Consider the following 25,228-nt stretch of genomic DNA (forward strand, 5'->3'; position numbering starts at 1 on the left):
TTGGAGAGCCCCTGTGTGCCTAAACAATGGAGTACCCCCACAAGTGACCCCATTTTGGAAACTAGGCGCCCCAGAGAACTTAGCTAGATGTGTGGTAAGCACTTTAAACCCCCAAAGGCTTCACAGAAGTTTATAACGCCGAGCCGTGAAAATAAAAAATCATTTTTTTCCCTCAATAAATGATTTTTTAGCCCGCACTTTTTTATTTTCACAAGGGTAACAGGAGAAATTGGACCCTAAAAATTGATGTCCAGTTTTTTATGAGTACGCTGGTACCCCATATGTGGGGAGGAATCACTGTTTGGGCACACGTCGGGGCTCGGAAGGGAAGTAGTGACGTTTTGAAATGTCGACTTGATGGAATGGTCAGCAGGCGTCATGTTACGTTTGCAGAACCCCTGATGTGCCTAAACAGTAGAAACCCCCCACAAGTGACCCCATTTTGGAAACTAGACCACCCAAGGAACTTATCTAGATGTGTGGTGAGCACTTTGAACCCCCAAGTGCTTCCCAGAAGTTTATAACGTAGAGCCATAAAAATAAAAAAATCATATTTTTTTCACAAAAATAACCTTTTTGCCCCATTTTTTTTATTTTACCAAGGGTAGCAAGAGGAATTGGACCCCAAAAGTTGTTGTGCAATTTGTCCTGAGTAGGCTGATACCCCATATGTGGGGGTAAACCTCTGTTTGGGTGCACGGTAGAGCTCGGAAGGCAAAGAGCACCGTTTGACTTTTTCAATGCAGAATTGGCTGGAATTGAGATCGGACACCATGTTACGTTTGCAGGACCCCTGATGTGCATAAACAGTGGAAACCCCCCACAAATGACACCATTTTGGAAACTAGACCCCCTAAGGAACTTATCTAGATGTGTGATGAGCACTTTGAACCCCAAAGTGCTTCATAGGAGTTTATAACACAGAGCCGTGAAAATAAAAAATAATTTTTTTTCCCCAAAAAATGATTTTTTTAGCCAGCAATTTTTTATTTTCACAAATGTAACAGGAGACATTGGACCCCAAAAGTTGTTGTCCAGTTTGTCCTGAGTATGCTGGTACCCCATATGTGGGGGGAACCACAGTTTAGGCACACGTCGGGGCTCGGAAGGGTAGTAGTGACGTTTTGAAATGCCGACTTGATGGAATGGTCTGCGGGCGTCAAGTTACATTTGCAGAGCCTATGATGAGCCTAAACAGTGGAATCCCCCCACAAATGACACCATTTTGACAACTAGACCCTCTAAGAAACTTATCTAGATATATGGTGAACTCTTTGAACCCCCAAATTGCTTCACGGAAGTTTATAACGCAGAGCCGTGAAAATAAAAAATCATTTTTTTCCTCAAGAGATGATAATTTAGCCCACAATTTTTTATTTTCACAAATGTAACAGGAGAAATTGGACCCCAAAAGTTGTTGTCCAGTTTGTCCTGAGTACGCCGGTACCCCATATGTGGGGGGGAACCACTGTTTGGGCACACGTCGGGGCTTGGAAGGGAAGTAGTGACGTTTTGAAATGCCGACTTGATGGAATGGTCTGCGGCGTCATGTTACATTTGCAGAGCCCCTGATGTGCCTAAACAGTAGAAACCCCCCCACAAGTGACCCCATTTTGAAAAGTAGACCCCCCAAGGAGCTTATCTAGATGTATGGTGAGCACTTTGAACCCCCAAGTGCTTCACAGAAGTTTATAACGTAGAGCCGTAAAAGTAAAAAATCATACATTTTTTTAGAAAAATGATCCTTTTGCCCCCAATTTTTTATTTTACCAAGGGTAGCAAAAGGAATTGTACCCCAAAAGTTGTTGTGGAATTTGTCCTGAGTATGCTGATACCCCATATGTGGGGGTAAACCTCTGTTTGGGCGCACAGTAGAACTCGGAAGGGAAAGAGTGCAGTTTGACTTTTTCAATGCAGAATTGGCTGGAATTAAGATCGGACACCATGTTGCATTTGCAGAGCCCCTGATGTGCCTAAACAGTGGAAACCCCCCACAAGGGACACCATTTTGGAAACTATACCCCCTAAGGAGCTTATCTAGATGTGTGGTGAGCTCTTTGAACCCCCAAGTGCTTCACTGAAGTTTATAACGCAGAGCAGTGAAAATAGAAAAATATTATTTTTTCCACAAATATCATTTTTTAGTCCCCAATTTTTTATTTTACCAAGGGTATCAGAAATTAGACCCCCAAATTTGTTGTACAATTTTCCTGAGTACGCTGATACCCCATATGTAGTGGTAAACCACTATTTGGATACATGTCGGGGCTCGGAAGGTAGGGAGCACTTTTTGGACGCAAAATTGGCTGGAATCAATGGTGGCGCCATGTCACGTTTGGAGACCCCCTGGTGTGCCTAAATAGTGGAAACCCTCTCAATTCTAACTCAACCCTAACCCCAACACACACCTAACCCTAATCCCAACCCTAACCCCAACACACCCCTAACCCTAATCCCAACCATAACCCTAACCACAAGCCTAACCCTAATTCCAACCCTAACCCTAATTCCAGCCCTAACCCTAATTCCAGCCCTAACCCTAATTCCAGCCCTAACCCTAATTCCAACCCTAACCCTAATTCCAACCCTAACCCTAATTCCAACCCTATCCCTTATTCCAGCCCTAACCCTAATTCCAGCCCTAACCCTAATTCCAGCCCTAACCCTAATTCCAGCCCTAACCCTAATTCCAGCCCTAACCCTAATTCCAGCCCTAACCCTAATTCCAGCCCTAACCCTAATTCCAGCCCTAACCCTAATTGCAACCCTAACCCTAACCCTAATTCTAACCCTAACCCTAAAGGAAAAATAAAAATAAATATATTTTCTTTATTTTATTATGTGTCACTAGCTATGGGGGTGATAAAGGGGGGCTTTACTTTTTTTTGTATTTTGATCACTGTGATAGTTTATCACAGTGATCAAAGTGTACCTGTAAAATGAATGAATGAATGTGCCAGCTGGCAGACTCGCGGGTGCACTGCGCATGCGCCCGCCATTTTGTAAGATGGCGGCGCCCATGGAGAGAAGACTGCGGGACATCGGGAGGTACAGGGACTCATAAGGTACGGGGGGGCTATAGGGGCGATCGTAAGGCAGGGGGAAGCGGAGGGGGAGCAGATTATTGCGGCGGCTGCCGATCGCCGCCGTCAGAAGGTGGCGGCCATCAGTCGTGGGGGGGGGTCGGATCACGATCTCCAGCCATGTCCGATGCTATTGCAGCATCGGCCATGGCTGGATAGTAATATTTCATCAAATTTCATTGATGAAATATTACTATCGCTCTGATTGGCTGTTTCACTTTTAACAACCAATCAGAGCGATCGTAGCCACGTGGGGGCGAAGCCACGCCCCCTGTGGTGAAGTACAAAGCCCCCTGTATCTGCGGGTCGGGTGGCCTTTCATTGACTCTGGTCACAAGACCCGCAGGGGGGGCTTTAAACTCATGACACAGCATATGCGTCATTGGTCGGATTGGCACCGACTTTCATGATGCATACGCTGTGTCATTGGTCGGGAAGGGGTTAAACCAGGTATTGGTTCTTTTTGCATTGTGTACAGGTGCCAAGTCCTGCTGGAGAATGAAATTTCCATCTCCAAACAGCTTGTCAGCAGAGGGGAGCATGAAGTGCTCTAATATTTCCTGGTAGAGGGTTGCGATGACTTTGGTCTTGATAAAACACAGTGGACCTACACCAGCAGATGACATGGCTCCCCAAACCATCACTGATTGTGGAAACTTCACACTAGACCTCAAGCAGCTTGGCTTGCGGCCTCTCCTCTCTTCCTCCAGATTCTGGGACCTTGATTTCCAAGGTCTAGTGTGAAGTTTCCACAATCAGTTATGGTTTGGGGATTATGTACAGTAGGTGACGGCTACATAACTTTACGAACGTTTACTTATCAATACAAAGTTTTTGGACACACAGTCTCAATTCCTTTCTTGTTACTTTTTTGTTCTCTATCTCCACTGTTTCACTTTCCTTCTCCACAACAGTACTACAGTCAAGTTAGAAAGAGACCTATTCTCAAACCCATGGTTCCTTGTCTTCTTTTCCCTCAAGGGAACTATGTTGCCAGTATGGCCGGTCCTTAGCTTCTCTGCTACTGACGCCTTGGAACTCCTGCCTGAAGCACTCTTTTCGTCTGATGTTATTTGTCCCATCTAGGCCCATTACCTCTCTGAGTTATAAACTCAGGGCCATAGAGCTAGGCGTCCTGTCCCAGGATCCATTTTCCATTTAGCCCTTCGGTCACTTTTCCTTTTTTCTTTTCTCTGGTTCATGCTAACCACCATGTCAGTTCCTCCTCACTTTGAGACACCCACATCATACAACACTGTTTACTGTCCAGACCTTAAGGTACTGTCACACTTAGCGATGTACCAGCGATCCCGACCAGCAATATGACCCGGTCAGGATCGCTGGTACATCGCTAAGTCGTCGCTAGTGAGCTGCCACACAGGCAGATCTCACCAGCGACATCGCTAGGGACGGGGATCGCTACTTACCTGTCAGACGCGGCGATCCTGTGTCCTCCCGCCCGGCTCCACGCGTCGCTCGTCGTCACAGCAGGAAGCGCCGCAGGAAGCTGACGACGAGAAACGGTCCAGGACGTTCTCGCGCGATCAGCGATAACCAGCGGGGGAGCCGGTCGTAGGTAAGTATCAGACATAGCGATATCGCTAGCAATATCGCTATAACGTCACTAGTTATAGCGATATTGCTAGCGCTATCTCTTAGTGTGACATGCCCTTTAGGTCTACTTCAGACGCACACTCGGCAATATCTGACATCCTGATAGGAAACTGTCTCTGTCCCTTCACCTTAACCCTTCTCACTCTGGGTTAGTCCCAATTAATAACTATCTCTCCCTATTCTCGTGCAGAACACAATACCAACACTATTCATGTCACAGTTCATAAAATACAATAGAACAATTTGCATGTTCTTCAAGGGGGAATCTGGGCATTATGTCCATCTCCTTACAATGTCATAGGCAATGAATGAAGCATGTGGATCTTCAGTGATATCCTCTTTTCCTGATTTGTGGATGGTTTTCAATTATGGGAAAATATCTATATGCACAAAGTCAAGAGAACTTTAGCCTGAGGCACCAACTTCGGAGCATTTGTGGGTGCACCCAGCGTTGGGAATAATCCTTCATTTTCACATTTAAGCTGCTAAAATAGCACAAAGTTATCATTAGTCACCTCTGCACTTCTCCTATACTGGCTCTATATAGCTTGTGACAGACTCGCCTCTTGGGCCTAAAATGCACGTAGGTTTTCTGTGACAGTGAATAAATACTGTATGTACAATTTACTGAGTTATTAACACATGGTAACAGGTAAAATATTGCGATTTTTCTATAGTAGGTGAATACATAAGTGAGACGGTGCAGGTTACCAGTACAGACCAGTTTAGTAGGATACAGTGAGCATTATGTACTTATTGGTGGTGACAACATCCGTCACTGAGGGACCTGGACCTACTGTCAGAAGCATGGCATTTACAGTAAACACTCACTGATTTTCCTGTTCTGCCAGGTAAATATATTTATGTGATCGTTCCAAGAATGGGGCATGTTATTCACTACACAACATGGGTATACATGAACTTTGGGTCAGTGCTGGCCGAGAGCTCATGTCGTCATGTGAAATTCTTGTATGTGTCCCAGGTCACCAGTCACATGCAAGGTCACAGCTGTTAAACGTCTCGTCACTTGCTTATAATCTAGAATATATTTGCACATAGGATAGATAAGTTGCTGATTTGTAGGGGCCCGACCACTGGGACCTATGAATGGGGCGCTAAACTGTTTCATCCGAATGGAGTGGTTGCCCGACATGTGCACCATTGCTCTGTTCAATCTCTACGGGTCTGTGTGGGGCATCAGTGTGCAGCTCTCAGCTTTTTCCAGCAGTTCCATAGAGAATGGGAGAGGTGCGTGTACATTGCCAATGTTCCTTTTAGATGGGGCATTTCAGAGCCCCAATTCTCATAATGAATGGGGTACAAATTTTTAGATAGTTAACACCTAGCCCCTTTAACAAGTGATTTCCTAAGATTTCCAAATTAATTTTTGTATTCCTCTATGAAGGAAGGAAAAAAATGGCTCAGAGATCCTAGCATTTAGCAATTAAATTAAATCTATATCTTCTTGCGAGACCGGAGCAATTTTGAGAACATTTTCAAGGTACTTAAAATGAATACTGTATGGCAGCAGGTTTTTGCTATGTAATCTGACAGCATTATGATGTAGGGGCTGAGACTCTGATTCCAGTGATGTGTCACTTACTAGGCTGTGTGTTGTTGTTTCAATATTATCGGTGTTTTATCACCAGGAGATTATCACTACAGGACTAGATGTCTAGTGCCTCCTAGTCAACAGTTCTGTGTAACCCCACCTCCACCATTGATTAGCAACTTTCTGTCAATATACAGTATACACAGAAAGCTGCCAATCAGTGGTGTGGGTGGAGTTATACTTCTCCCGTAAGTCCTTATGTACAGCCAATCAACAAGCTTTTCCAGTGTGGGCACTTTCAACCCCATCACAGCCATGCCAAGTATTGACATGTCTATGTTTGACTGGCGCAGTATGTTAAAAAAATAAATAAATTAAAAAAAGATGTGAGGTCCCCTCTATTTTTGATAACAAGGGCAGGTAAAGCAGACAACTTTGGGCTGCAACCCTCAGCTGTCTGCTTTATCTTGGCTGGTTATCAAAACTAGATGGCCCCTATGTCTTTTTAACCCATTTGTTAGATTGGACATACTATTCCATCCATGTGACCTGGGACTTGTCTGTTATGATTGGGTCACCGAGGAGGAAAGCAAGAACAAGCTAAGCCACAGAAAACCAGAGAGGTTGGTAACTAAGCGGATTGCAGACCCCCGATCCTATCCACACAACTAGCAGTAGCCGTGGAGCGTACCTCCGATGATTCTAGACGCCTCGACACAGCCGGAGAACTAAATAAGCCTAAAGCAAGAAAGGGGAAATCTACACTGCCACAGAGCAGACCCCAAAGGAATAGATAGCCCCCCAAACATATTGTCGGTGAGACAAGATGAAAACACAAACGCAGGTAGGAAAATAGGCTGAGCAAACGATGGGGCCCAAACTAACTAGTCAGGACAGGAAATGAAAGACACTGTCTGCAATCACGCAAAAAACCCTGCAAAAAATGCCCAACACGTCTGATAGAAAAAACACTGAAGTCACTAGACTTCGCCCACTATATCAGCACTCTGGTATATTCTGAAAACAGAACAAAGAGAGGCCAATCTAATAAAGGACAAAAACAAGCTGACACAAAGAGTAACATAAGGATGGAAATTCAGCACAGCAGGGGCTGGCAAACCACACAAAACTGAAATAGAAAAAAATAAATCAAATGTGAACAATAGCAAAAGAACACTTAGCTTGAGCATGCAGGGACTGAGCTGGAAACTAAGACCTCAGGAGGCAGGAAAAAATCACCAGCAGGGATAGAGGGAGTCGGCTGTCTTAAATCCAATCAGAAACTCCAGATGTCCAATTGTCCTCCTCATTATCAGGTGACAGACCTCTGTTAATTAGATCAGCTCCATTACCTCCTGTAACCACCAGAGGGAGCACGGAAAGAGAACTCGCGACTCCTCTGTCAATATAACCAGCTCCACTACCTTCACTAGTAACCAGAGATAGGCCAGAAAGTGAATTCACAACATAAGTCCCATGGACGGAATAGTACGTCATACGCGATCAGCTGCACTCACGAGGGGAGGGCAGCTGATCGTGGCCGGGTATCAGCTGGTTATCACAGCTGACACCCGGCACTATGTGCCAGGAGCGGTCACGGACCCTGGCACACTGCGATCAAACATGATTGCAATGTACCGGGGCATAGGGAAGAATCGCGCAGGGAGGGGGCTCCCTGCGTGCTTTCCTGAGCCCCTCAGAACAACGTGATGTGCTCACGTTGTTACGAAGGCCTCCTTCCTGCAGGCCCCCGGATCCAATATGACTTAGGATGAAAGCCAAATCAGAATCTCAATTTGCAGACACAATTTGCATATTATTTTCCCAAAGGAGCATTGCATGGCGAATAAGCCTCCTTACCTTGAAAAGCCAGAGCTGGTATGTCACTCTCCACAAGGAGAAACCTTACCCATTTTTTTTTTAAACATTCAAAAAATTCCTGTGAAGCACCTGAAGGGTTAATAAACTTCTTGAATGTGGTTTTGAGCACCTTGAGGGGTGCAGTTTTAAGAATGGTGTCACTTTTTGGGTGTTTCTATCATATAGACCCCTCAGAGTGACTTCAAATGTGTTGTGGTCCCTAAAAAAAAATGGTGCTGTAAAAATGAGAAATCGCTGGTCAAATTTTAACCCTTATTACTTCCTAACGAAAAAAAAATTTTGGTTCCAAAATTGTGCTGATCTAAAGTAAACATGTGGGAATTGTTACTAATTAAGTATTTTGAGGGCTTTATCTCTGTAATTTAAGTGCATGAAAATTCACATTTGGAAAATTGTGAAATTTTCAAAATTTTCACCAAATTTCCATTTTTTTCACAAATAAATGCAAGTTATATCAAATATATTTTACCACTACCATGAAGTACAATATGTCACGAGAAAAACAATGTCAGAATCACCAGGATCCATGGAAGCGTTCCAGAGTTATTACGTCATAAAGGGACAGTGGTCAGAATTGTAAAAATTGGCCTGGTCATTAACATGCAAACCACCCTTGGGAGTAAAGGGGTTAATTAATAATTAAAAAATATGTGGGTTACCCCCAATTTTTGGTAACCAGCCAAGATAAAGCAGACAGCAACAAAAACAAATATGATCCAAAGGGGCCCACCGACAATACCCAACTCTGCTACATCCGGATGCAATGAAGGGCATGACATCAGAACAGAACACAAAGACAGTAGCGTGGACAGTGGATAGTACATCCTGATGTACTAGAGTTGGGGATTGTCATGGGATGGATTTATGGTGTACCCCTTTGAGCTTTTTTATTTTTTAAAAAAATGGTAATAAATGGGTAAAGGAAGTGTAGTACAGCGGTAGCACACTGTGCATTGATGAGGCAGGGACCCCGCAAAGTTCAAAACAAAACTGCTCTTTGATTCTTCAGCTCACAAAACACAGCACACGATATCCTCCGGTTCGCGGCCGGGAATCATAGAATCGTAGAGTTGGAAGGGACCTCCTGGGTCATCTGGTCCAACCCCCTGCTCAAAGCAGGATTCGCTAAATCATCCCAGTCAGATGTCTGTCCAGCCTCTGTTTGAAGATTTCCATTGAAGGAGAACTCACCACTTCTCGTGGCAGTTTGTTCCACTCATTGATCACTCTGTCAAAAAGTTTTTTCTAATATCTAATCTGTGTCTCCTCCCATTCAGTTTCATCCCATTGCTTCTAGTCTTTCCTTGTGCAAATGAGAATAAAGTTGATCCTTCTACAATGTGACAGCCCTTTAGATATTTGTAGACAGCTATTAAGTCTCCTCTCAGTCTTCTCTTTTGCAAACTAAACAATCCCAAATCCTGCAACCTTTCCTCATAAGACAGGGTTTGCAGACCGGTCACCATTCTGGTTGCTCTTTTCTGAACTTGCTCCAGTTTATTGATGTCTTTTTTAAAATGTGGTGCCCAAAACTGGACACAATATTCCAGATGAGGTCTGACCAAAGAGGAGTAGAGGGAAATAATGACTTCACGTGATCTAGACTGTATGCTTCTGTTAATACAAATCCTTGAATTGCATTTGCCTTTTCTGCTGCTGCATCACACTGTTGACTCATATTCAGTCTGTGATCTATTAGTATACCCAAGTCTTTTTCACATGTGCTGTTGCTTAGGCCTATTCCTCCCATTCTGTATATGCCTTTTTCATTTTTATTGCCCAGATGTAGTACTTTGCATTTTTCCCTGTTAAAAACCATTCTGTTAGTTGCTGCCCACTTCTCCAGTTTATTTATATATTTTTGAATCCTCTCTCTCTCTTCTCAAGTATTAGCTATCCCTCCTAGCTTTGTGTCATCAGCAAATTTAATCAGTTTACCCTCAATTCCTTCATCTAAATCGTTGATAAAGATGTTGAACAATACAGGGCCCAGGACAGAGCCCTGTGGTACCCCACTTGAGACATTCTTCCAACTGGATGTGCAGCCATTTACGACCACTCTTTGGGTCCGATCACTAAGCCAGTTATGAATCCACCTAACAGTTGCCTTGTCCATTCCATACTTAGTCATTTTTTCAATAAGAATTGTATGAGATACTTTGTCAAATGCTTTGCTGAAGTCAAGATATACTATATCTACAGCATTTCCTTGATCCACCCAATCATTGATTCCGTCATAGAAGGAAATTAAGTTAGTCTGACATGACTTATTAGTTAAAAACCCATGCTGACTCTGTTTAATCACTTCATTCTTATCCAGGTACTGACATACATGTTGTTTAATAATTTGTTCAAAGATCTTTCCTGGTATAGAAGTCAGACTCACCGGCCTATAGTTGCCTGGGTCCACCTTCTTCCCCTTTTTGAAGATAGGAACAACATTTGCTCTTCTCCAGTCTTCTGGGACTTCTCCTGTTCTCCAAGAATTTTCAAAGATTATGGAGAGGGGTTCAAAATTTTCTTCTGCTATCTCCTTCAGTACTCTGGGGTGTAATTCATCTGGACCTGGAGACTTGAATTCATTTAGGTTAGCTAAGTGTTTCCTCACTATCTTTCTGTTTATAGATATCCTGGATTCTTCTATTCCCTTAATAGGACAGTGAAGAACAGTTGATGTTACATTTTCTTTCTGAGAGAAAACAGATGCAAAATAGGAATTTAAAAGTTCAGCCTTCTCAACATCCTGTCTTACCATTTCATCATTTTCATCCTGTAAAAATCCTATAGCATCTTTGACTTTTCTTTTACTTTTGACATATCCCCAAAATCCTTTATTATTGCTTTTGACATCTCTTGCAAGCCTCAATTCATTGTCAGCTTTAGTAATCTGATTTGTGCCCTGCAGGTTCTGCAGACAGCATTATATTCTTCTTTAGATATGCCTCCCTCTTTCCATTTTATAAATATTTTTTTCTTCCTTTTTAGCCTGTGCTTAAGTTCTGTGTTCATCCATCCTGGCTTCCTTAAATGCTTCCTATTCTTCCCTCTTTTCGGAATTGTTAACAATTGTGCTTTGAGAATTTCATTTTTCAAGATTTCCCATCCTTCCTGGACATTTTTGTCTTTAAGGATATACAGCCATTGGATCCCTCCAATTCTCTTTCTGAATCCCTTAAAATCTGCCTTTCTGAAATCTAACCTTGACGAAACAGGACAGTCCACCTCCGGATCGCAGCTGGGAACAAGACAGTCCTCCTCCGATTTACAATTAAATACTTCTTTCTGTGTTTGTGTGTTTATTATTTTTGACTTCGGGGTTAGTAATGGGGGTGTCTTATAGATGCCTCTCGATTACTAACCGCTCGGCTTGATGCCAGCAGACATTACACAGATGACATCAACCCCAAAACCATTACCCCGCTGGCCAATGCACCAGGGCAAGCAGGAAGAGCCGATGCTAAGTACATTGTTTTCTTTTATTTATTAACTAAATTCCAGTATAAGAAGCTACACACATACTACACTAATTATATATCTCTGACATATTTCTTACTATGTATAGGTGTCGATAATTTCACAGGAAACTAATGTCTTTAATTTCTCCAAAGAAAGGGAATTTTTAATTTTTCACTGACAAATCCAATTGGAATAAGCAAAAGTTAATATTAAAACATAACTTTTAATGACAAATTTTACATAAAATATTTTTCTTTTATACTACTATTATACCGCAATATTCCAGTGACATTTATTTTGAGGTCTGCGGTTTCAGCCAAAGGTGTTAAGCAGTCTAATAGATTACAATAAAAGATAAAGTATTGTGCCTTATCAATTGGAGAGCAAATTTTATTTAATTTAATTATATCAACATAGATTTTTCTCTTCTTTTATTCATGTACTGACATTCAGGCTTGGGCCGCCACAGTATAACAAATTTAATCAATATTATATTTCCTATTTGAACCTGAAAAGAGAATAGCTCTTAAAGGACTTTAAGTAAGAATGTTGTTACATATGTTTTCGGCAGCTACCCACTGTATCTTGGATGGAACTGTCGCTCTTATTATATTTATATAAAGTTTTCAATAAACAATGAGATTGTAACAATAGCTGACAGTTACATATTGTATATTAAGTGGAGCTATTACTATAATAAAATTATTATCTATTGTCATTAGACATTAAATCGTGACAAGATTTTAACAGCAACACGCTGTATTTTAGTTGTTTAGTTGGAATTATCAATATAACTAATATTAGGATGCCCTTCTTTAGGATATCAGTAGAAAGCAGATGGGCATCATCGCTCTCCTAACCTAATATAGGCTAAAACACATGCTGTGCTTTTCAGTATGAAACCGCACATCCCAATCAGGATCTACACCGAATAAGTAAATTCTCAGATGTATAAATCAAGCCATACACGTTTCATCATGATTGATTACTGCCGCCATCATCATCATCATCAGGGGCTAGCAGTAATGCATAAAGCATTCAACGTAATTCTAATATCATTCTGATGTAACGTATCGGCAAGGTTGCTGGCTGCCAATGGCAGAGCTCCTGAGCTGAGTGATTGGCTGCAGCAGTATCAATGTAATGCCAGCGCTGCAAGCAAACAACAGGCATGAGCCGTTGAGCTCACTGATTGGCTGCAGCGCTGACATTACATAGTTACATAGGTTGAAAAAAGACCTAGGTCCATCAAGTTCAACCTTTCTCCACCAATTGTACATTTCGTCACTAATTTAACTATAACCCACAATGTTATGTGTATCAAGGAAATCATCCGGCCCTTTTTTAACCCCTTCCTGACATCAGACGTACTATCCCGTCCATGGGACCCGGGCCCCTATGCCCATGGACAGGATAGTACGTCTACCGCGATCAGCGGCGCCCACGTGCTGAGCGCCGCTGATCGCGGCCGGGTGTCAGCTGATTATCACAGCCGACACCTGGCACAATGTGTCAGGGGCGGTCACGGACTGCCCCCGACACGTTAACCCCTTGCACACCGTGATCAAACATGATCGCGGTGTACCGGGGGTTAAAGGGAAGCATCGGCAGGGAGGGGGCTCCCTCTGTGCTTCCCTGAGCCCCCCACAGCAGCGCAATGTGCAGCGCTGCTGCGGGGGGCTCCTTTCCTGCAGGCCCCCGAAACCAAAATGGCGACGGGGGCCTTCGGGGGCCTGCAGGAAGCTGGCTTCCTCAGTGCCTGCAAAGCGCAGGCATGAGGAAGCCTTCTGCACTGCCTGTGACAGATCGCTGATCTGTCACAGTGATCTGTGATGTGACAGATAAGCGATCTGTCACAGGACAGTGATGTCCCACCTGGGACTATTTAATAAAGTTAAAAAAAAATAAAAAAAAGTGTTAAAATAATTTTAAAAACGCTAAATAAATTAGAAAAAAAAATAAAAAATTCCCCCAAATAAATCCATTTTTTGGAAATAAAAAAACACAATAAAAGTACACATATTAGGTATCACCGCGTCCGTAACGACCCGCCCTATAAAACTATCCCATTAGTTAACCCCTTTAGCGAACCCCTTAAAAAATAAAAATAAAAAACGAAGCAAAAAATAATGATTTAATATCATACCGCCAAACAAAAAGTGTAATAACGTGCGATCAAAAAGACGCACATAAATATCCATGGTACCACTGAAAACGTCATCTTGTCCCGCAAAAAACGATCTGCCACACAGCATCATCAGCGAAAAAATAAAAAAGTTATAGCTCGCAGAGTAAAGCGATGCAAAAATAATTATTTTTTATATAAAATAGTTTTCATTGCATAAAACCGACAAAACATAAAAAAAGACCTAAATGAGGTATCGCTGTAAACGTACTGACCCGAAGAATAAAACTGCTTTATCAATTTTACCGCACGCGGAACGGTGTAAACGCACCCCCCAAAAGAAATTCATGAAACGCTGGTTTTTGTTCATTCTGCGTCCCAAAAATCGGAATAAAAAGCGATCAAAAAATGTCACGTGCCCGAAAATGGTGCCAATAAAAATGTCAACTCGTCCCGCAAAAAATAAGACCCCACATGACTCGGTGGGTCAAAATACGGAAAAATTATAGCTCTCAATATGTGGTGATGCAAAAACTATTTTTACAATAAAAAGTGTCTTTTAGCATGCGACAGCTGCCAAATATAAAAACCGCCATAAATAGTAAATCAAACCCCCCGTTATCACCCCCTTAGTTACGGAAAAATAATAAAATAAAAAAAATTTATTTCCATTTTCCATTAGGGTTAGGGCTGAGATTAGGGTTATGGGTGTGTTGGGGTTCGGGTTGGAGTTAGAATTGGGGGTTTCCACTGTTTGGGCACATCAGGGGCTCTCCAAATGCAACATGGCGTCTGATCTCAATTCCAGCCAATTCTGAGTTGAAAAAGTCAAATGGTGCTCCTTCCCTTCCAAGCTCTGCCATGCGCCCAAACAGTGTTTTACCCCCACATGTAGGGTATCAGCCTACTCAGGACAAATTGCAAAACAATTTTTGGGGTCCAATTTCTCCTGTTACCCTTAAGAAAATAAAAAATTGGGGGCAAAAATATCATTTTTGTGAAAAAAAAATGATTTTTTTATTTTCACATCCGAGCGTTATCAACTTCTGTGAAGCACTTGGGGGTTCAAAGTGCTCACCACACATCTAGATAAGTTCCGTGGGGGGTCTAGTGTCCAAAATGGGGTCACTTGTGGGGAGTTTCAATAGTTTAGGTACATCAGGGGCTCTCCAAACGCACATGACACCCGCAGACCATTCCATCAAAGTCTGCATTCCAAAACATCACTGCTTCCCTTCCGAGCCCCGACGTGTGTCCATACAGTAGTTTTCTCCCACATATGGGGCATCAGCGTACTCGGGACAAATTGGACAACAACTTTTGGGGTTCAATTTCTCCTGTTACCCTTGGGAAAATAAAAAAATTGGGGACTAATTGATCATGTTTGTGGAAAAAATACAATTTTTTTTATTTTCATGCCCGGGCATTATAAACTTTTGTGAAGCCCTTCGGGGTTCAAAGTGCTCACCACACATCTAGATAAGTTCCTTGGGGGGGTCTAGTTTACAAAATGGTGTCATTTGTGGGGGTTTCCACTGTTTTGGTACATCAGGGGTTTTCCAATCGCGACATGGTGTCCGATCTCAATTCCAGCCAAAAACGTCAAATGGCGCTGCTTCCCTTCCGAGCTCTGCCATGCGCCCAAATAGTGGTTTACCCCCATATATGGGGTATCAGCGTACTCAGGACAAATTGCACAACAACTTTTAGGGTCCTGTTACCCTTGGGAAAATAAAAATTGGGGTGAAAAGATCATTTTTGTGGAAAAAATATGATTTTTTAATTGTACCGCTGTACGTTATAATCTTCTGTAAAGGACTTGTGGGTTCAAATTTCTCACCACATATCTAGATAAGTTCCCTGGGGGGTCTAGTTTCCAAAATGGGATCACTTGTAGGGGTTTTCCACTGTTTAGGTACATCAGGGACTCTCCAAACGTGACATGGCGTCCGATCTGAATTCCAGCCAATTTTGCATTGAAAAAGTCAAACGGCGCTCCTTCCATTCTGAGCTCTGCCGTGCGCCGAAACAGTCGTTCCCCCCACATATCAGGTATCCGCGTACTCAGGACAAATTGCACAATAACTTTTGCAGTCCAATTTCTCCTGTTACCCTTGGTAAAATAAAAAAAATTGAACCTGAAGTATTTTTTTTCTGAAAAAAAGTTAGATGTTCATTTTTTTTTAAATATTCAAAAAAATTCCTGTGACGCACCTAAAGGGTTAATAAACTTCTTGAATGTGGTTTTGAGCACCTTAAGGGGTGCAGTTTTTAGAATGGTGTCACTTTTGGGTATTTTCTATCATATAGACCCCTCAAAGTGGCTTCAAATGTGATGTGGTCCTAAAAATAAAATGGTGTTGTAAAAATGAGAAATCACTGGTCAACTTTTAACCCTTATAACTTCCTAACAAAAAAAATTTTGGTTCCAAAATTGTGCTGATGTAAAGTAAACATGTGGGAAATGTTAGTTATCAATTGTGCCGTATCTCTGTGATTTAAGGGCATAAAAATTCAAAGTTGGAAAATTGCGAAATTTTCAAAATTTTCTCCAAATTTCCGTTTTTCTCACAAATAAACGCAAGTTATTTGAATGAAATTTTACCACTAACATGAAGTACAATATGTCACGAGAAAACAATGTCAGAATCACCGGGATCCATGGAAGCGTTCCAGAGTTATGACCTCATAAAGGTACAGTGGTCAGAATTGTAAAAATTGGCCCGGTCATGAACGTGCAAACCACCCTTGGGGGTGAAGGGGTTAAAAGCTGTCATCGTCGACAACAGCAAAGAACGGCTGTAAGTCAGCACTGGACTTGGGGACAGTAAGTAATATTTTGTTTGCTTTTTTCTAATGCTTAAAGTAGCTTAAAGCGGAAAGTTTTCGGAAAGTGGAAAACCCCTTTTAATGTGGCAGAAGAACAATGTAGCATAATTCAATAAAAACAAGATTAGGAGCAAACCACATGTACAAATCTGTTACTTTTGCAGAAACCACACAACCATTGTGTCGCCTCACACAGTCTCACACTCTCACTTTCCTGCTACTTCATGTGCTGTCTCTTTCAGTCACCATTAGGACATTTTAATATTTCCGATACATTGGGTGATAAGCAATTTCCCAAATCCCCAAAGGGGATGGGCAACTCCAACCATAATCAGAATATACACATTAAAGGAGCATCCAGCCCTACATAAACCATGACACAAAATAAATATAAAATATACCCTTTATTAATCATCACATAAAACCACAATAAACATAGTAATGATAGATGAGGTGGTCGGTTTTGGGAGACAAACAGAAAATACTTCCCGAAGCCACTCACAGCCTAGACACAATAATATGCACCATACAGACAAATCTCCACGGGAAAAAAATAATAGTAGTGAACCACAAAATCTGACTATACTGTACTATAATTCAATGTCAAAACATCATCCTGCCAATAATGATATCCATAAGAGTCCCATATAAGTCAAGGGTAAAAAAATCCAACGCAGGGTGACAGGACTATGAAAAGATAGTAGATGTGGCTACCCTAAAGTAACTCTCCCAGAGGAGAGTCTGTATATCAAGGTCATATCCCAAAATATATAAAGTGATGGTGCAGGTTAAAGTGCCATTCAGTGCTTACCCATGTGTGTGAATGTCCGGCTCCAGGAACGTGCCCCGACACACGTTTCGCCGTTTGGCTTCCTCGGGGGGCAGTGTGGATAGGTGTACTGACCAGGTATAAATATACCCAACACCAGGTGCATGAAATCAGGCTCGGTGTAGCGGCGCATGAGGAGCGGAACTTCCGCCGACACTGCGTCACCGCCGGCCTCCCAATGACAGCGCAGGTCTGGAGAAAATCTCCCATGACGTCAATGGCCTGCGCAGCCACTGTATGGAGGCCTTAGGAAACGTGAGACTACGGAGCCGCCCGCGCAAACCATAAGTTTGAAAATTATGGTGCCTAAGGGCTTAAATGAAAAATTATCATTTGCTTGTTTTTTGTAATTGGACATTTGATATGCCCTCCTCCTGTTTCTCCCTTCCCCTTCCTTATTCATCATTTCCCTCTTCCCTTCAGTTCCCTTTATTATGGTACGATTCCACGGGCTCTGCGCTCTTATTCTGTGAGCGTTATTTTAAATCTTAACATTGCCATGCACCGGGTCCTGATGCCCACTCTTTTGCCAGCTACCAACATGTCCGCCACGGGGTGCGCATGCGCGGGCGGCTCTGTAGTCTCACGTTTCCTAAGGCCTCCATACAGTGGCTGCGCAGGCCATTGACGTCATGGGAGATTTTCTCCGGACCTCCGCTGTCATTGGGAGGCCGGCGGAGACGCAGTGTCGGCGGAAGTTCCACCCCTCATGCGCCGCTACACCGCGACTGATTTCATGCGCCTCGTGTTGGGGATATTTATACCTGGTCAGTACACCTATCCACACTGCCCCCCGAGGAAGCCAAATGGCGAAACGTGTGTCGGGGCACGTTCCTGGAGCCGGACATTCACACACATGGGTAAGCACTGAATGGCACTTTAACCTGCACCGTCACTTTATATATTTTGGGATATTACCTTGATATACAGACTCTCCTCTGGGAGAGTTACTTTAGGGTAGCCACATCTACTATCTTTTCATAGTCCTGTCACCCTGCGTTGGATTTTTTACCCTTGACTTATATGGGACTCTTATGGATATCATTATTGGCAGGATGATGTTTTGACGTTGAATTATAGTATAGTCAGATTTTGTGGTTCACTCTACTATTATTTTTCTCCCGTGGAGATTTGTCTGTATGGTGCATATTATTGTGTCTAGGCTGTGAGTGGCTTCGGGAAGTATTTTCTGTTTGTCTCCCAAAACCGACCACCTCATCTATCATTACTATGTTTATTGTGGTTTTATGTGATAATAAAAGGTAAATTTTATATTTATTTTGTGTCATGGTTTATGTAGGGCTGGATGCTCCTTTAATGTGTATATTACCATTAGGACATTGTCTCTTCAATACCAGACCTTGGTTTTTAGGACTCTTACCATTCTTAGGCTGTCTCTGCATCTCAGAGTATTCAGTATACAAGAATCTCTATGCCACAATATTTGAAATGTCATTAGTCCTGTTTTTTAGGCACTGTGCACCTTCGTCACTATGCCCCAGGGTAAGTCTAAAAGGGTAAGTCTTAAGGGCACTGTCTCACAAATCTTTCTTAGCCATGTCTTTATCAGCCACACACAGAGAATCCACTCTGTGACTCTCCCAGTTGGTAAAACTGTCAATCTCCCACTCTGAGATTGGTCCAATAGGTAACCTCACCCCACCGGCCATGTGGTCACCATACTCCATCTCCACAACCTTTCAGTCTCTCACATATCTGGGCCCAACTAGGACTACACACTTGCTCTGTGATTGTCCCCCCAAAGCCTGTAATTCCTTTGGCCAGTGTCACGGTCACGCATGGCTGGACACAGCGCCTCCAGCAGGGCGGATTTAGATGACACGCGTGACGCTGGATACACCGCCTTCAGTTGGGCGAATTTAAATAATAAAACGTGCAGCTGGATACGCCACCTCCAACAGGTGAATTTCGGAAATACACGTATGTCTGGAAACCCCGCCTCCAGTAAGGCGAATTTAAACAATAAAAGAGAAAACCTACGTAACAATAACAATGGTGGCCCTGTGATAGGGAAACGGGGAATTGGAGACCTCCTGCACTCCCCTGAGTCAGTGTCTCTGCACTCCTAACGTTCCCTAGGCCGGTTCCGTACCGGGCGGCGATCAGGAACCTAAAAACCCTGACTCGCCCTGCACCTAAACCCTCACTAGTGAAGTGGACGGTGTGGAAACTAATCCCACTACTGCACTAAAACACACACAAGGAAAAGAGACAAAACAGGGGAACACCACTTAGCTTTGCTCTGTTGCTTACGCTCCCAGCAACAGAGCCCACCACCTGTGTGCATCTTTTCCTCCGACCGGATCCAACACCATAGTGCAGTCTTGGAGCAAACAGAGTCTACCACCTGCGTGCAGCTGTCCAGAAACAGAGTCCAGCATATGAGTCCAGCTTTCCAGCAAAAGAGTCCAGTCTTCCAGCAAAAGAGTCCAGCATCTTGAGTCCAGCTTTCCAGCATCATGAGTGCTGCTCTACACCATAGCTGCCACTCCACCAAGCCATGCAAGAACTCCTTGCTGACACCATAGCTGCAACTCCACCAAGCCATGCCAGCCCTCCTCGCAGACACCATTGCTGCCACTCCAGGACTCTCACTGAGCTGCCCGGGACTCTCCTTCAGCTCCATCCTTCATCCAGGCTTGCTTGTAACTGAGGACTATCATCAACAGTGATTAACACACCTGACACTCTTTTATAGAGCAATCACACATGTTTTATACTTACGTGCACAAAACTAAAGTAACCCAAGTGCAATGACCCTAATGGCCACTGGGGGAAACTGGAACTGAAACACACAGCGCAATGACCCTAATGGCCACTGGGGGGAAACTAGAACTGAAACACACAGCCAAAGGAAAAAAAAGGTTACTTGTGCATTTTCTCTGTCATATCCAACCTGGATCATGACAGCCAGTCACAGTAACTTTTGTACACATCTGTGCTGTAGGGCACCACGATCATTTCTTCTGTGGGTCCTGCAACAAGAACAAATATACAGTACAACTAAACATATATACAGTGATGTACATGGTACACATAAAATCTGGGACGTCTCTGAGCCAACCTTAGTCCTTAAAGGGGACATGCAACAAAGAGAGCAGAAAGCAGTACAGCATCTACAGAAGATGGAGCTTTCTCTTCCGTAATTGGTTTTCCGTCCTGCTTCCTCTTCTGGGAAGAGAATAAGGCCCGTTCCTCCACGCTTAGTTCGGTCCATAGGCCCCGGACGTCCCTGGTAGGTACACTGAAGTTTGATGTGGCCATTCTCATGACGCCCACACCATCCGTAATCTCACATGCTCTCCAGCCCTCTGGCATTGAACTTCTGCTCTCTATACTTTTATCTAATCCTCTCATCTAATCTAAAGCAGAAAGTGTTCCCCCCTTTATAGCCTATTACCCGCCCATTGGCTGGGCTGCTCCCAACCACCCAACTGTTCCTAAGCTCTGGTAATAATCACTTCCTGAGTCTTTTATGCCCCAAACTGCACTGTCCCCAGTCCTATTTTATAGCTAAAGCTAGTCCCTTATTCTATGTACTATACCTAATCCTAATCCTATAACTAATACAATACGACAATATGTCTTCATCAAAACAAATGTGACTCATCCGCATCACCAAATATTTATAAAACTCGACCGAATTACACATTCTATACTCATTACAAGACAATAACCATGCACGTTGGTGCCTATAAGGTTGTATGCATATTTAAACATGTTTTCCTATACACAAGTTAAAACCGTTTCTAATTAAGGGGGAAGCATATGACCGTCCAGGTCACACTCTTACATTACAGGGGCATAGTAAGGACAGAAAATACATTTGCTCTGGGAGAAGAGAAATCTGGCTACACCTCTTCCTGTTTTCCATATGGAATTTCAAGGGTGTTCAATATTTTGGGATCTAATATTAAAATCTAATCTCTATGGTCAACTTTCAGCAGATTTCAAGGGCCACAGCTTCACAACTATGCTGACAGAACTGATATAAATGATATATTATGATGCATTAAAAACAATTAGCAATGATGTATACCCTACGGCCACTTTAATATAAGGCAGGTGGAGTGCCCCGTAGTGTGCATTAGGGTGCTGGAGAGGGGGTTTTTAGACAAGTGCCGTGTTTCTGTCTGCCTCCTGTTATGACTATAAACAAGACGAAAGGAAACAGATTTTTTTACCCAGTAAAGCTGTTGATGGAATAACAGAGTGGGCTACACAGCGTTACTTTCAGACTGGACAAGCCTCTCCTTCACAAGAAACTTCTAACACATATTATTTAACAGGAAAAAGGGTCCTTGTAAATTATCCAAAGCAACATGCTTTCAGGTAACAATCTATTACTATAATCTATTACTATGATATATGGTTTACCACCCTTTACTACAGCTGCAGTTATTTCAGAGGTATTGCCTCTTGCATTACTATTTATGGGGGAAAGGGTTTGGTGTGTGTCACTAAGTCTGCATTTGTTTGCAATTCATGTAAAGTATTTGTTATGCTATTAAGTATCTGTTATCACATGTGCATGTATCACGTATGAGTCTCTATTTTTGTTAAGAAAGTTAAATTAAATTATTTAATGTAGGAATCCTACAATTATGATAGTGTACAGAAGTAAGGCTACCATAGATTCACCTGAAAATTGTGCTATCAGCCGAGAACTACATCAGGGTTTCTTTCTGACTCCCCAAAAAGTTGTATACTGCCTGGCATCACAACAGCGCCCGACGATTACTGCCATGGTGGAGGCCAGATGGTGTCCACCGTGACTCTCTTGGCTTCTTTCAAGAAAAATTGCTGTGTCTTCCCATCCAAATACTGTTCATTTTGGGAACTAGAACCCCGACGTAGCGCTCAGCAGAGAGCAATGTATTCTTGTAAATCTAGCCTCAGAGTTAAATCTTTTTGGTATAGCTATTTTTAAGAATTATGATAAGAAGTTTTTCCTGCAATGCCATGGGAAATACACAGTGATAGAGCTAAGGTCAATGACAAGCTCAGTCGGCTGCATCCCTATATGTGTTTTTACTATATATAGCTTGTACAATACATTTAAGGTTTCTCGGTAATAAGAGATAGTCGTAGGCCGGGGTCACACTTGGGAGTGTGATGTGAGAAACTCACGCGAGTCTCTCGCATCAATACCCAGTACTGCCGCCGTCACTCAGGACTGAAGCGTGCGGCTGCATGTATTTCTATGCAGCCGCACACTCCGGTCCCGAGTGCCGCCGGCAGTGCCGGGTATTGATGCTAGAGACTCGCGTGAGTTTCTCACGTCACACTCGCAAGTGTGACCACGGCCTTACACTTTTGCTTTACTTTTTATTTAAACTTTTTAAACAGACTAGTTGTGACTTGGGTGTGGAACTTTAATGAAAACCAGATCCTGTACCACATACATTATTAGTTAAAGGGTCTTGAATGGAGCCGGGCTGCAATACCACATACGGCTCATAGTCAAGACTGGTGCTGTTTCTGGCTTTTCTTTCTAAGGGTATGTGCACACGGTATCTTTTGGATGCCAGCGTATACGCTGAGTTTTTCTTGCAAAAGACTTTTCAAGAAAACTCCTTTGCTGCGTTTACTGAAGCTTCTTTTTTTTTTTTAAAGCATCACTCCAGCTTTTTGTTTTATTTCAGCGCTGGAGTGGTGCTCACGTGGGCAATTTGTTTGGCTTGGGAATTAGATTTTAATTGCTTTAATAAAGTTATAACTTTTATGGGTATATATTTTTGTAAGTAGTGGTGCTAGTAAATTAAGTTCCCTGTCCCTAGTCTGATACAAACTAGTTGCTGTCTTCAGCTCTTCCCGGCACCGCTCTGGTTCTGCGCTGCCATATTATGACCACAACTTATGACTGACTAGGGAGTCAGAAACAACAGTCACAGTGCAGTCAATGTAGACTTACACTGAGTTGTGACTTCCGGATCGCTCAGCAATCACTGGAGTCACCCAGCCAGTCACAAGTGGCACAGGTAAAAGATGAAGACAGCGACTGGTGGGTGTAAGACTAGGGGCAGGGTACTTAGTTTAGTAGTCCAGTACAGCGCTGCAATAAAAAAAAGCTGGAGTGGTTCTTTAAGTTTTTTTCTGACCTCATTTATGGCTTATTTGCTAGGGGCATTGAAAAAAAAGAAAAGCTGTATATATTAATATAGAAAATGGACCATTCACTTCTATTAACCTCTTGGAAGCCTGAAGCTTTTAAAAAAAGTTACAAAAGACTAAACATAAGCAGAGCATACGTTGCTGTGAATATGTTCATTATTTTTAGCACTTTTTCAGGCAAGTTCCAGGCAGAATCCACCTGTAAAAGACAGAATGTGCACATATCCTAATCCTGAACAACATATTTAAGAAAAGGGACATTACATTATAGGGATTGTAAACTGTGGATGCAAAGTTGGATGCAATGAGTATTGGTCACTAGTTTCTGTGCTCCCCCAGAGGCCCCCAGCTAGCGGCACATCACACAGCCGCTATGGGGCCCGTGAAGCAGGGGGGTCCGTCTGCCCCCAGCGTCGACTCTCCCGGCCGCCGCTTTTAACTATACTGGCGTCATAGACGCCTGTACAGTTCAAAGCAATGATGGAGGAGAGAGCATCAGCTGACGCTCCCTCTCCCATCATTCCCTGATCTGCCTCTGACACTGCGGGTGCACGATGATGTCACTGTGCACTCACTGTGTTCCGGCAGAGCAGCTGCTGAGACAGGAGGCGGGAGCAGCGCGGGCACGAGGAGAGATGAGGAGTGTGTGTATTTTTTAATGTAACAGTACTGGACTGTGTGGCCACTCTCTGGGGGGGGAGAGATGTGCGCTGTGCTATATACCATGTGGTGCAGTGCTATATACCATGGTGCTGTGCTGTATACCATGTGGGGCTGTGCTGTTTTACATGTGGTGTGTGCTATATACCATGTGGTGTTGTGCTATATACCATGTGGTGCTGTGCTGCATACCATGTGTGGCTGTGCTGTATACCATGTGGGGTTGTACTGTATAACATGTGGGGCTGTGCTGTATACCATGTGGGGCTGTGCTGTATACCATGTGGGGCTGTACTGTATACCATGTGGGGATGTATTGTATACCATGTGGTGCTGTGCTGTATACCATGTGGGGCTGTGCTGTATACCATGTGGTGCTGTGCTGTATACCATGTGGGGGCTGTGCTGTATATCATGTGGGGGCTGTGCTGTATATCATGTGGGGCTGTGCTGTATACCATGTGGGTCTGTGCTATATACCATGTGGGGCTGTGCTATATACCATGTGGTGCTGTGCTATATACCATGTGGTGCTGTGCTATATACCATGTGGTGTGCTATATACCATGTAGGGCTGTGCTATTGCTACGGGGCTGGCGGAACGCACCAAATAAAGGTGAAATAATATATAAGGTGCGTTCGCAGCCCAGGGCCCACCATGCAGAGGTGACCAACTGCTACTAAACAATGAGGGAAAGGAGTGTAGGAGTAAAGCCGGACACCGGTGCGTAAATACTGAACCGGTGCTAACAGACACGTGCGCCGTAACTTCACGTAACACGTGCCTGCTAGCGAAAAACCGCAACCTGATAACGTCACAGGTCACGGAGTGTGAACCACTGCTGCAACATGTGCAGTATCCATCCTGACGGACGCCACTAACCAGCCTAATAACCAGGCTGGAAAGCGCTACTAAAGCACACGGCGTAACTAGCGGATGCTGCGATAGCAGTGGCCAAGGAGGCCTATACTGGCCGACGCCCTAGGCGCTAGCGGTGGATGTGGAGCAACACTGCGGCGCTATGCAGTGTAGAGCTAACATACTGACTCTAATCCCTCACCCT

The 25,228-nt window shown here is 43.3% G+C and overlaps 1 protein-coding gene across 4 annotated transcripts in view; it reads left to right on the forward strand.

Annotated features, from left to right (window-relative positions):
- Positions 1-25,228, forward strand: part of LOC141096891 (chloride channel protein D-like) — a 346,533-nt gene that overhangs the window by 7,582 nt on the left and 313,723 nt on the right. For 2 of the 4 annotated variants that reach the window (XM_073583781.1, XM_073583782.1), the window contains exon 1: positions 21,607-21,722. The exons of the other annotated variants lie outside the window; for them this stretch is intronic. In XM_073583781.1, coding sequence (XP_073439882.1) covers positions 21,713-21,722 — 10 coding nt within the window. In that variant the 5' untranslated portion in view covers positions 21,607-21,712. Of the gene's footprint in view, positions 1-21,606; positions 21,723-25,228 lie in introns of those variants that run through there. 4 annotated transcript variants of the gene reach the window in all.

The sequence above is a fragment of the Dendrobates tinctorius genome, unplaced genomic scaffold (genome assembly GCF_039654945.1).
Source record: "Dendrobates tinctorius isolate UK_male_01 unplaced genomic scaffold, ASM3965494v1 ptg000081l, whole genome shotgun sequence".
In the NCBI taxonomy this organism is placed as follows: domain Eukaryota; kingdom Metazoa; phylum Chordata; class Amphibia; order Anura; family Dendrobatidae; genus Dendrobates; species Dendrobates tinctorius.